This window comes from Panonychus citri, unplaced genomic scaffold (assembly GCF_014898815.1).
Source record: "Panonychus citri isolate SS breed McGregor unplaced genomic scaffold, ASM1489881v1 Contig00094, whole genome shotgun sequence".
NCBI classification, from domain to species: Eukaryota; Metazoa; Arthropoda; class Arachnida; order Trombidiformes; family Tetranychidae; genus Panonychus; species Panonychus citri.
The window spans coordinates 312,284-326,280 of record NW_026515499.1 but is presented as its reverse complement, the minus strand read 5'-3'; the positions used below and the strand labels follow the sequence as shown (position 1 = coordinate 326,280).

Here is a 13,997-nt window from a genome sequence, read left to right as displayed (position 1 = left end):
GATATTGGTGAATTTAGCCATCTGAATGCAAGATGAATTTATAATTTCTTTGACAATTCGACGAATTCGAATAACGAATGGCTCAAAATCTGCACTCAAATGGATTGAACTCGGATTCAACCGTGTCTTGTAACAACGATGACAAAGTGTCGGTATTTGCGTCATACCATATTCGGCAAGAATATTGTTACAATTTGAACAAGAATTCGAACTTTTAACAAAAAATGGCAAAGGTTTACACAAATAATTTTGCCGTTCGTCCATTAGACAAATTCGCATGTGCCAATCGTCACAAAAGATAATTGTTTGGAACATCGCATCGAGAAAATTTTCCGCAAATTTTGAAAAGAAAACACTTTTTCGAATTAAAGATAGTGACATCAGGATATTGAACACATTTAGAATATTTTTGTGAATTAACTGCACAGTTTTCACATATAAATTCTAAATTTTGAATTCTGAACTTTGCATCCGAAGAAGAATTGTCACATTCATCACAATAAAGATTAGAATTTATATCCATTATTTGTTCGCTGTTTGAAGAAAAAACAATGAATGAGACAAAAAATATTATTTCGCTATTTATATATTATATAAATTTAGCTTTTAAACTCACCTGTAAACCTCAGGTGAGTCCTCAACATCATCACCTTCGCTTAAAAAAGCGTCAGGATATTCCTAAGAAATAAAAGCATTAATAAGCTAATGAATTCATGATTATATATTGTATATAATTGACTTACATTCTTCTTTTCTATTGAAATCAATTTGTCCAATTCACATTCAAATAAACAAATTCAACTGATCAATTTAAAGTTTCCAAAACTTTTCGAAACTGATAAAATCTTTCTACAAGTTCAATCTTCAATATTCTTTCACATTTTTCACATTCGAAACCGATTACAAGCCAATTATGTCTCTCTCTCTCTCTAAAACAAATTTGAGACAAACAAAAGAAATGAATGAGACAGACAAGTAAATGAGTGAGACATTTTAGCAAATGAATTAGTTTTCAATTTCTTTCTCTTCTAAACATTTAGAAATATACTTTTGCATATTTTAGTAATAGTTTTTGCAATCGTTTTCATCGATAACATCGGAAGCTAATTTCAGGCCATCAAACACTTGAACAATTGTACGAATTGTACTAGGATTAACACCAAATAATTCACTTACTTCAATTGAACTTTTACCTTGTTCACTAGTAGAAACGATCAACTTTTTCACATCAACATTTATTTTCACCATTTTGAATAAAGCAAATCTCATTTATTATACATAAACACAGAGAAAAATTATCAACAAGTGTCTCATTCAAGCGCTTAACCGTCCCGCTCATTTAGGTTAACTGTCTCAAATTTTGCAAAGGCCATAAAAAAGTTTACGACTTAGCGTAGGCGGTAAAAAAAATGTCTCATTCATTTGCTTTTCCGTCTCAAAATTTGCTTAGAGAGTCTCAAGCAAAAGAGATTGACTGTAATAATCAAAACAAACAAAATTGAAAACTAAATTCTAAAAGAAGAAAAAAAAGTTTCAATTAATTTAACGAAAAAGGAAGAAAAGTTCCAAACGGTTACCATGATTAGTGAAATTTCTAAAAACGCGGCCAACCAAAATCTCGGTTATCCATTCGCACCGATACTCGAATTCTTAAAGATAACAAAGAAGACGAAGATAAATTGGAAATTTTAATGAATCATTTTTTTGTTTCTTTTGGTGGATTGGTTTTTTTTGGAACAATCGATTGTTGCGATAATGTTGATCCAACTATCGATGTTGAGCTCACTGAGACGATGAAGATAATAAAGATGATGATGATGATACTTTAGATTTAAGTTTCCCCAGAGTCGGTGCGATATTTTTCATCAATGGACTTTTCGAGGTTTTCGTTGGACTTTTACCAAGAACTTTTCCAGGTACTTTGGAAGGAGATTTACCTTTAGGAGCTATAGAAGGTTTTATTAATAATTTGGAGCTGGATTTTGATTTGACCTTTGAGACAGAATTGGCACGAGCTAAGGAAACTTGGGATTTCTTTGAATCGACTGGTCCAACGCTTGAGCTACGTTTGAGTTGAGACAATTTCGATTTGCTTTGGCTCGATTTCATAGACAATGAAGTTTTCGAACTGGCTTTACTCTTGCCTAATCCACTACCTTTTCTCAGTTCTAAGATCGATTTGGTCTTAGATGAGCCGATTTGAGATTTCTTTGATTTAACAGCTAGAATATCTTTCGAAGAGATTGATAACACGGAACCAGATTTTAACTGAGCTTTACGTTGACCAACAAGTTTGATACCCGAACCAAATCGTGTAACTTTTCCTCCTTTTCTGAATCTGTTTTGAAAAATGTAAAATCCAATTACACCAATTATTGTCAACACAAAAATCGAAGCTATAATCAACGGTAATTTAGAAGAACTTCGTATATAAAATGGTTCAGTTGCTAAATGCCAGCTCAAGATCTCGTTTCTCGATGAGACAATACGAGAAACTGAAATTTCGATCTTGACTTCTCCTGCCGTTTCGTTCTCTCTTTTAGGAATTTGATCACATTTGAATGAGACTGTTGAGTCTTTGAATCGAACAAATTGACATTCTGGTACATCTTGCGTTCCAACGAAATCGATTAAAAAGGGAAAGGCCAATGCCGAAGATTCACCATAACCCTCTACACTAATATCCATGTCAAACCCGTTCGACAATGACCTAGTTGCGTATAAATCTGTGACACGAACACACGAGTTTTCTCTTGTACCATTTACACTGAGATGGAAGAGAACAAAAAAAGTCAATAATTAATTGGTGGCGCTGAAATGAATCAATCAAATGTTATATTTACTTTTCAGGAATTGCACTTGAATTTGATGAACAAGTACCAAGTTGACTTTCTTCACTTTGTGTCCATTGGCAAAATCTTTCATTCTCACCATCATCAAAGTATTTGGTAGTTGTACAGTCGAGACAAGAAGAGTTTGACAAGAGTGGACACAGATTAATATTTGAATGATATTGAAATCGACCCATCGTAATAAGTACTTGAGGGATTGGATTATCGTGATAATAGATTTTAACATCATTATGACGTCCATTGTATGGAATTATCACCTCATCTGGATGATTAGTTACCCGGAAAGTATTAGAATCAACGTAATGAATTGAAAATCGATATCGTGTGTATTGACGATCCGCTGTAAGAACCAAAAGAAGATAACCAGGCATCGCTGTCATTGCAAGTGCGACAAAATCGACAATTTTATCCCAACCATCTCTATCCAAATTGATTCTTATATAATTATTTATTGGCCAGAGTTTCAGTCCATATTGGCTCGAGACATTGCGGTGAGGGAGTATCGATAAATTTGCAATTGTTATCGGGAAATCAAGCCTGATACTGAGCAGAGATTCGATACATCTAGGATTATCAGTGACGATACCTCTTGACCACATTGTAAAATCGTAAGCACACAATCTTAAGTTGAATTCATCAAAGTTGGCCATTATTTCTGAAAAGCGAAATGCTACAATTTCATCGGAGCTGTTTTGATAACTTATAAAGAGTAACTGTGCAACCGAAAAATCACCACGCTGAAGGATGTAATCGGAAGCGACAAACTGAACTGTAGATATATCACCAAAAACTTCTCGAAATTGGTGCGAACCCAATTCCATGTATCGTACTTGATCACTTACTACTGTTCGAGAAACGAAAACGACAACATTGCCATCGCGATGCGTACGACGTCCGACACTATAAGCTTTATTCATATGATTGAAAGCGCTAAGCGTGGTAATATTTTCGAAATTGGTGTTATTTATATGTCCTTTGACCTCAACGGGTAAACCTGAAACATGAAAAGTGACCAAAATCAATTCAGAACCACTTTCAACTCTAACACCAATTCCAGGGAATTGAACAATTGTACCACGCATCATTTCATACAGAACAGCTCGGGAACCATTATTTGAATCAAGGTTCCGAATTGAACTGTTCTGAGTGGCCATAGTTTCGTTGAAACTAAAGTTTACGAATATTGAATTATTGACAGGTAATAAAATGCAAGTATCAGTACTTTCTGAATTTAAATATAACGAATAGGCTTTCTTAAGAGTGTGAAAGAAATTAGGATTATCAAAATTGGTTGGATCAGTATTCAATTGTAGAGATGAAAATTGTGTCGGTAGAAAACCCCGATTGATATGCCACATGAAAATAGGCTGAGAAATATTATCATCAGAATATGGAATCCAAACACTTGACTCATGAATTTGAAGGTAACAGTTTACATTAGATGAAAGTTGAGAAATTAACACAATCGCGAAAAATAATTGAGGCAACATTTTCGAGCCGATTAACAGAAATCAATTGATTTCAAGTGAAAATCAAATAATCTGGATGATAATTAATTAAACTCAGGATACAGTGAATGCAAACAAATAGCTTAATTGTAGTAAAATTATAGTACAATCAATTTTCATTAAGAGTTTAATCAGTAGATAGTTTTGGTTAGTTTGCAGTTGATTGTTTGTATCCCGTTTTTAAATATTATCCTTTGATTGTTTATTTAAAAAAAAGTAGACATATAAATGATCAACTAATCTTGTTTACTATTGAAAAATCATTTTCAGATTGATTGTAACTCAGTTTTCATCGAGAGAAATGAATTCAGATCCATCGAGAGTTGGACTTGGTGAAAGTTTCTGATGATAATATAAATCAAAGATTTTGCCAATGGACACAAGGTACAAACGATCAGCCCGCTACCTGTTCAGCTGATGAAAGTATACAACCAATAAGGTGATTCTTGGTTAGTTAATTGCTACACTCGATGAATAACTAATATAATTGTATTCTTTTATTGCAGAGACGATTCAATTGTGGTAACCGAAACGATGAATGTCAATCCTTGTTTTCAATTCCATACAATTGAAACGATTTATTTTCCAATCACATCAAAATTCAATATCGATTTAAATTTAACTGGTTATCATGAATCAATGTTGTCACAATTTCCACTTACAATTAACCTTGTAAATGGAGAAATGACTTTGCAAGAATGTCAAGTTATCCAAGTTGTTGATGTGATGATTTTCGTTCAATGTAATCAAGTCGAAGATGGAGAATACAGTTTACGATTAAGTGTTTATCGAACTTCGAGCTTATCGAATTATGAGAAACGGCGCCGTTTATCGCGTTTACACCGCTTATGAAAACGGAAAATAAAACGGGCGAATCACCTACCATAGAACCTCAAACATCCGATTCATCGAACGATGAATTCTCAACGATCTTATGGATTATTCTGGAAAATGGAATTTAAATGGAATCATCCTTCTTTCAAAACGATACAAAGTAGCCCAATTTCATCAAAAGAAAGACGAAAGTAACGAGCAACTACAAAAATTATAACCACAAGAGATAATTCTTAATTTTCACCATAATTCATAACTTAATCAACTTGATTGGTTCGATTTGGAAGCGAAAAAAAAGTTTCCAAAACTTTTCGAAACTGATAAAATCTTTACAACAAGTTCAATCTTATTCTTTCACATTTTCACATTCGAAACCGATTACAAGCCAATTATCTCTCTCCCTCTAAATTAAATTAATAATCAAAACAGACAAAATTGAAAACTAAATTCTAAAAGAAAAAAAAGTTTCAATTAATTTAACGAAAAAGGAAGAAAAATTTCAAACGGTTACCATGGTTAGTGAAATTTCAAAAAACGCGGTCAACCGAAAGCTCGATTATCCATTCGCACCGATACACGAATTCTTAAAGATAACAAAGAAGACCGAAGATAAATTGGAAATTTTCATGAATCATTTTTTTGTTTCTTTTGGTGGATTGGTTTTCTTTGGACTTGGAGCAATTGATTGTTGCGATAATGTTGATCCAACTATCGATGTTGAGCTCACTGGAGACGATGAAGATAATAAAGATGATGATGATGATACTTTAGATTTAAGTTTCCCCAGAGTCGGTGCGATATTTTTCATCAATGGACTTTTCGAGGTTTTCGTTGGACTTTTACCAAGAACTTTTCCAGGTACTTTGGAAGGTTTTATTAATAATTTGGAGCTGGATTTTGATTTGACCTTTGAGACAGAATTGGCACGAGCTAAGGAAACTTGGGATTTCTTTGAATCGACTGGTCCAACGCTTGAGCTACGTTTAAGTTGAGACAATTTCGATTTGCTTTGGCTCGATTTCATAGACAATGAAGTTTTCGAACTGGCTTTACTCTTGCCTAATCCACTACCTTTTCTCAGTTCTAAGATCGATTTGGCCTTAGATGAGCCGATTTGAGATTTCTTTGATTTAACAGCTAGAATATCTTTCGAGGAGATTGATAACACTGAACCAGATTTTAACTGAGCTTTACCTTGACCAACAAGTTTGATACCCGAACCGAATCGTGTAACTTTTCCTTCTTTTCTGAATCTGTTTTGAAAAATGTAAATTCCAATTACACCGATTATTGTCAACACAAAAATCGAAGCTATGATCAACGGTAATTTAGAAGAACCTTGTATATAAAATGGTTCAGTTGCTAAATGCCAGCTCAAGATCTCGTTTCTCGATGAAACAATACGAGAAACCGAAATTTTGATGTTGAACTCTCCTTCCGGAATTTTATCACATTTGAAAGAGGCTGTTGAGTTTTCGAATCGAACAAATTGACATTCTGGCGCATCTTGCACTCCAACAAAATCGATTAAAAGGGGAAATGTCGATGCCAAAGATTCACCATAACCCTCTACACTAATATCCAGGTCAAAACTGTTCGACGATGATCGATTTACGGATAAATCTGTGATACGAATACACGTGTTTTCTCTTTTATCATTTACACTGAGATGGAAGAGAACAAAAAAAAACAATAATTAATCATAGGCGATGAAATAAATCAAATGTCATATTTACTTTTCAGGAATTTCACTTGAATTTGATGAACAAGTACCAAGTTGACTTTCTTCACTTTGTGTCCATTGGCAAAATCTTTCATTCTCACCATCATCAAAGTATTTGGTTGTTGTACAGTCGAGACAAGAAGAGTTTGACAAGAGTGGACACAGGTTAATGTTTGAATGATATTGAAATCGACCCATCGTAATGAGTACTTGAGGGATTGGATTATCGTGATAATAGATTTTAACATCATTATGACGTCCACTGTATGGAATTATCACCTCATCTGGATGATTAGTTACCCGAAAAGTATTAGAATCAACGTAATGAATTGAAAATCGATATCGTGTGTATTGACGATCCGCTGTAAGAACCAAAAGAAGATAACCAGGCATCGCTGTCATTGCAAGTGCGACAAAATCGACAATTTTATCCCAACCATCTCTATCCAAATTGATTCTCATATAACTATTCATTGGGCGGATTGACATTAAATATTGGCTCGCGGGTTCGAGGTGAGGAAATATCGTGAAATTTGCAATTCTTGTCGGGCTATTAGTCAAAACTCTGGTCTGAGATTCGTAACATTCAGGACTTCTAGTGAGGTTAACAATTGACCATATATCAGGATTGAATCCACAACTGCTACTGTTCAAATGATCAAAGTACGTCATTATTTCTGAAAAGCGAAATGCTACAATTTCATCGGATCTGTTTTGATAACTTATAAAGAGTAACTGTGCAACCGAAAAATCACCATGCTGAAGGATGTAATCGGAAGCGACAAACTGAACTGTAGATATATCACCAAAAACTTGTCGAAATTGGTGGAAACCCAAATCAATGTACCGTATTTGAGTATCTACTCTTGTTCGAGAAACGAAAACGACAACATTGCCATCGCGATGAATACGACGTCCGACACTATAAGCTTTATTCATATGATTGAAAGCGCTAAACGTGGTAATACTATCGAAATTGCGATCGACAGTACGGGCTTGGACCTCAATGGGTATACCATTATATCGAAGAGTGGCCAAAATCAATTGAGAAATATTTTCCGCTCTAACATCAATTCCAGGGAATTCAACAGTTGTTTCATCCGGCAGTTCATACAGAACAGCTCGAGAACGATTAATTGACCTACGGCTATCAGTTGAATTGTACTGAGTGGCCATAGTTTCGTTCAATTCAAAGTGTACGAATATAGAATTGTTGACAGGTAATAAAATACAAATATCAGTACTTTGTGGATTTAAATATAACGAATAGGCTTTCTTAAGAGTGTGAAAGAAATTAGGATTAGCAAAATTGGTTGGATCAGTATTCAATTGTAGAGATGAATATTGTGTCGGTAGGAAACCCCGATTCATATGCCACATGAAAATAGGCTGAGAAATATTATCATCAGAATATGGAATCCAAACACTTGACTCATGAATTTGAAGGTAACAGTTTACATTAGATGAAAGTTGAGAAATTAACACAATCGCGAAAAATAATTGAGGCAACATTTTCTTGACGATTAACTGAAATCAATTGATTCCAAGTGAAAAGCAAATTTTATAAATCAATTAATCGGGATGATAATTAATTAAACTTAGGATACAGTGAATACAAACAAACAGCTTAATTGTTAACACTTATTTTATAAATTATTGCTTGACAAATTGTAGTACAATCAATTTTCATTAAGAGTTTAATCAGTAGATAGTTTTAGTTTGCAGTTGATTGTTTGTATCCCGTTTTTAAATATTATCCTTTTATTGTTTATTAAAAAAAAGGTAGACTTATAAATGATCAGCTAATCTTGTTTACTTTATTGCAGAGACGATTCAATTGTGGTAACCGAAACGATGAATGTCAATCCTTGTTTTCAATTCAATACAATTGAAACGATTTATTTTCCAATCACATCAAAATTCAATATCGATTTAAATTTAACTGGTTATCATGAATCAATGTTGTCACAATTTCCACTTACAATTAACCTTGTAAATGGAGAAATGACTTTGCAAGAATGTCAAGTTATATAAGTTGTTGATGTGATGATTTTCGTTCATTGTGATCAAGTTGTTAATGGAGAATACAGATTACGATTTAGTGTTTATCGAACTTCGAACATATCTAATTATGAGAAAACTGAGTTTATCGCATTTACATCGCTTCTGAAAATGGAAAATAAAACGGTCGACTTTGAGTCGATTTAAATGAAAAATTAACTTGAATTTCGAGTCATATCGTCCATTCAAAAACGAATTGTACCAACTGATAGATTTTCTGGTTTTGAATTTAGTATAAAATGTTTCAATTAGCCACAGAGAAAGGTGAAAATTCAGTTTTCAAGGAGAAATCTTTTTACAAGGCTTGTACTAAACTTTTCTGTTTGAATTCAATTAATTTCTTAAGTTTAAGTGACAAGTGAATCGATAAAGCACCGACTTCGACTCAGTTGATTAGAGCCGAGTGAGTCGTAAAAACTTGCGACTTACATCATTACGACACATTAGCCCGACCTTTACGATCCAATTTAATTGTAACATCATCTTTTGGACAATTTGAACAATCAAATCCACAAGGAATATCATCAAAACCGTTCGACGGTGATTGACATGCGACTATATTAGTGATACCAATACACGAGTTTTCTCTTGTACCATTTACACTGAGATGGGAAAGGACGAAAAAAGGTCAATAATTAATCTGTGGCGATCGAAATGAATGAATCAATCAAATGTTATATTTACTTTTTAGGAATTGCACTTGAATTTGATGAACAAGTACAAAGTTGACTTTCTTCACTTTGTGTCCATTGGCAAAATCTTTCATTCTCACCATCATCAAAGTATTTGGTTGTTGTACAGTCGAGACAAGAAGAGTTTGACAAGAGTGGACACAGGTTGAAGTGAAATGAGTGTAAATTGGTGTAGCGAAACCAAACTGATCATGATGGTCATTAAATTCACAATGAGCACAAAAAGAAAATGTTAAACTTTAATTTGTAATCATTAAATTAAATCAAATTTCATTCACTTACAATTTCAATTGATCATATGATTTTTTGGCGCCAAGTTCAAAAGAAATTCACATGAATGAAAAAAATCACCAAGTTGATTCATGATCATTTCTCATTAACTACTATGATAATAAACTCTAATTTTCTTAATTTGTTCCAATTTGGTTTAACTTACTCTAATATAAACTCATTTGAGGTGCGAAAAAACCACTAACCGAAGATGGTAAATTCAATCAAATGAAACCAAAGTTTCACCATTAACATGATGCTAATCATTGAAAACTTTTTCATAAATAAACTTGGACAATTCGTATCAATAACTTACATGTAATAATAATTAATCTGATTGATGATGATAGTTTATTATCTTCAATGACAATCAGTATTTTTCCAACTAACAATTAACAATATCCCATTAAACTGAACGAATCCTTTACCAAATTTGTGACAATCTTTAAATTACTAGATGAAAATTAAATGTAAATGTCTTCTAAATATTTTCTCGTTATTTGGACATTTCTAGTTACCATTGTAAATTGTTACCTGGAAATTCATGAATCTAATGTTTGGATTCCAATTTATTGTGCCAATCGAACAATAAGAAATCGAATTGTATTACCTGATTTCATTCATCATCCAAATCACAAGTTCGTTATGACCAGACGCGGAAACGTCAGCACAAGGCCTACGGTTACTGGATTCCAATTACCAATAAATGGCTACTTAAAATCTTATACTATTTTCAAATCCCCTAATCAATGCAAATTATATACAACGAACATTGATTATATCGATTATGACATCGATGGTACAACTGCAGTTCCAAATAGATCTGGATTTATTGTTTTCAATGACAGAGAGCGTGTGGATCACAGAAAATTGCTCCGTTGGATTCCCACCAGCTCGAATAGTGCGAATAGAATATCATTTATTGATAATATTCGGCCCATTGATGTTTCTAGATTTCGGCTTTTCGTTGAACAATCTGAGATTAATGGTAGAGAACATTATGATTGGATCAGTGTTAATCTATTCGATACATCCTTAAATGAGATTCAATTCATGCATGGATTCATGTACGATAATAAAACTTATTGGTTTGGATCTCAAACTGTCCAAGATAGAGTTAGAGTTTACTCATTTTCAGAACTAACAATAACATTAGCTATTCCCTTTCGTGAGAATTGGTTGAGATACACTTACAAAGAACTTTACTCAATAAAATTTCATGAGAATTTGGGTAATATTCAGATCGTTCGATTTGTTACTTCTAATCTGATAGAGAAGCGTGGGAATTCAGCATTTTCTAAATTACTTATAATCAGTTATCGTAGTGTTGTTGATAGAATTTTAATATTTTCTTTTGAAAGATTATTGAGATATTTCGATGAAATTGATTTGACAACTTGTAATGAGACGTATTATTTATGGCCAACCGCTCGTATGACACTGGATACAAGGGGTTGCCTGAAAAGCAGAGGTCCACCTCGAGTGCCAGGTACACAGTTGGTCTGGAAAATTTGGGAACCCGAAGGTGTAACAATTGGTCGATTTCTTCACGGTCCTTGGGATCGAATCGTTGATTTTGTCCCACTTGCATTAACTTCCCTTCCTGGTTACGTTTTTCTTGTTCTTTCTAGTGAAGATAACTATTCTCAATATCGATATTCAATTCATTTTCTTAACGAACAATATCAATCAATTACTCATCCAATTGAGAGGATATTCCAGTTTCCCATATTCCCGATAATCGTACGAAAATCTATTACTATGATATTCCAATGCCTCGAGTGCTTATTACTATCGATCAATTTCATCAAAATGAATCACTTATTCTGTGTCCATTTCTGTACAATTCTTGCCTCGATTGTGTAACTAGCAAGTTCTTTAACGATGAAGGTGAACTCTTTTGCCACTGGAATCCTGAGAGAATCGGAATATCGAAATGTACAATTGGAAATATATCAGATCCATCACCTCCAATTTCATCGATTAGGTAAAGTTTTCTAGCACTTTCCTTGATTTAATTATCATATTGATTTTCAATTCATTTCATTTTATCCCATTTTCAGTTTACCACCACAATTTTCTGGCATGAATTACAATCCATGTTTCAGTTTACCGATAATTAAAACATCTTTTTCAGCTGAACAATTAGCTTTTAGTATTGCTATTCACCTTGAGGGTTATCATGAATCTCTAGGTGATAAATTCCCATTACGTTTTTTTCTGATCGCAACTATTAATACCAACCTTACAAATGAATGTTTTATGAATAGAATATTCAATTCAATTGTATCAATCAACTGTACTCAAGTTAATTACGGAATTTATCGACTTGTGATAATCGTTGACAGAATTATTAATACAACCACAAATATTGTACAAGCAAGTTCGATAATGGTAAGTCCGATTCTCTTGACGGAAGATTTGACGATAACCGATTCTTCACTTTATATATTTCCGATAATTGTTATTTTCACGTTGATTGTGGTAATATTATTCTTAATTGTAACGAAAAAGTCGAAACGAAAATTGATCGATAAACTAATATCCGTTAAACCTAAAAAGAAGCTTAAAAAGTATCTGAGTAAAAACCTCAAGCCAAGTTTAGGAAAAACATCAAAAGAGCATTTGATCAGATTAGCCCATACGAGGGCGGCGAAGACGGGACCAATTACCAATTCCATGCCACCGACACAACGAATACCTATTAGAAGTATTTCCAATAAAGTCCGAGCTCCGTTGTCGCCAAAATTATCGTTTCATATAAATTGATAATCTGTAATAGATCAATTGATTTATCTTAGAAATCAATACTCGTTATTGATTATTTGTCACTCTAATTTGACGAAGGTGATGATGATTAGGTTGTAATGGAGAAAAATTTTTAATTTCAAATGTACAAATCTCGATACTTAGACACTAATAAAAATCTCGATTGTTTCTCATTCGAAATGATTAACCTTTCCCTAAGATAATCTGATATAGCAAAATCTATGATCAAATGTTTCGGTTAATCAACTAATCCATTGATTGAAGGATAAATAAAGGAAACTGTCAAAATTAGAGAGAAAGTTTAATTGGATGGGAAACAATTTGATTTAATCAAAAAGAGAATCAAACAAATTAACTTCTGTGATTGTGATTGATTTGATTGATTGTATCCCATTGATAATTAAATATTATCCTTTGATTGTTTATGCAAGAAATTAGAGTTTAAAATGATCAAAGGATCTTGTGAACAATTGAAGATGATTTTTCAACTGTTTTCATTAATTGTTTTGATTAGTAGATATTCAACTGGTGTTGATTTTTATGATCAAATTCATGAATCAAGTGTTTTGATTCCGCTAAATCAATATCAATACAACGAAACACTCGATATATTAAATTGTCCATTTATATCAAATTCTTGTCTCGATTGTATAACCACCAAAGTTTCTGATGATAATATAAATCAAGGATTTTGCCAATGGACACAAGGTACGAACGATCAGCCCGCTACCTGTTCAGCTGATGAAAGTATACAACCAATAAGGTGATTCTTGGTTAGTTAATTGCTACACTCGATGAATAACTAATATAATTGTATTCTTTTATTGCAGAGACGATTCAATTGTGGTAACCGAAACGATGAATGTCAATCCTTGTTTTCAATTCAATACAATTGAAACGATTTATTTTCCAATCACATCAAAATTCAATATCGATTTAAATTTAACTGGTTATCATGAATCAATGTTGTCACAATTTCCACTTACAATTAATCTTGTAAATGGAGAAATGACTTTGCAAGAATGTCAAGTTATCCAAGTTGTTGATGTGATGATTTTCGTTCAATGTGATCAAGTCGAAGATGGAGAATACAGATTACGATTAAGTGTTTATCGAACTTCCAACTTATCTAATTATGAGAAAACTGAGTTTATCGCATTTACATCGCTTCTGAAAACGGAAAATAAAACGATCGACTCATCTACCATAGAACCTCAGACATCCGATTCATCGGACGATAAATTCCCCACGATCTTATGGATTATTCTGATCTTTGGCTCTGTTTCGG

General features: G+C 33.1%; 2 protein-coding genes across 2 annotated transcripts; both read right to left on the bottom strand.

Moving 5' to 3' along the window:
• Window positions 1-1,587: 1,587 nt before the first annotated feature.
• On the bottom strand, window positions 1,588-6,059 carry LOC128387855 (uncharacterized). Its single transcript, XM_053347130.1, has 2 exons — window positions 2,844-6,059; window positions 1,588-2,767 (listed from the first exon to the last, which is right to left on the bottom strand). Exons 1-2 carry the CDS (start codon window positions 4,340-4,342, stop codon window positions 1,783-1,785), a joined length of 2,484 nt encoding a protein of 827 aa, XP_053203105.1. The 5' UTR covers window positions 4,343-6,059; the 3' UTR covers window positions 1,588-1,782.
• Window positions 5,826-9,956, bottom strand: LOC128387814 (uncharacterized). Its single transcript, XM_053347089.1, has 3 exons — window positions 9,663-9,956; window positions 6,931-9,580; window positions 5,826-6,858 (listed from the first exon to the last, which is right to left on the bottom strand). The coding sequence occupies exons 2-3, from the start codon at window positions 8,427-8,429 to the stop codon at window positions 5,826-5,828; spliced, it is 2,532 nt and encodes an 843-aa protein (XP_053203064.1). The 5' UTR covers window positions 8,430-9,580; window positions 9,663-9,956.
• Window positions 9,957-13,997: the final 4,041 nt, after the last annotated feature.

What these genes read in the sequence shown, in the direction of transcription:
- LOC128387855 (XM_053347130.1), bottom strand. Translation starts at nt 4,342, where the DNA reads ATGTTGCCTCAATTATTTTTCGCGATTGTGTTAATTTCTCAACTTTCA. An exon ending in TCAAGTGCAATTCCTGAAAA is followed by an intron (nt 2,768 to 2,843) that starts GTAAATATAACA and finishes CTTCCATCTCAG; the next exon opens with TGTAAATGGTACAAGAGAAA.
- LOC128387814 (XM_053347089.1), bottom strand. Translation starts at nt 8,429, where the DNA reads ATGTTGCCTCAATTATTTTTCGCGATTGTGTTAATTTCTCAACTTTCA. An exon ending in TCAAGTGAAATTCCTGAAAA is followed by an intron (nt 6,859 to 6,930) that starts GTAAATATGACA and finishes CTTCCATCTCAG; the next exon opens with TGTAAATGATAAAAGAGAAA.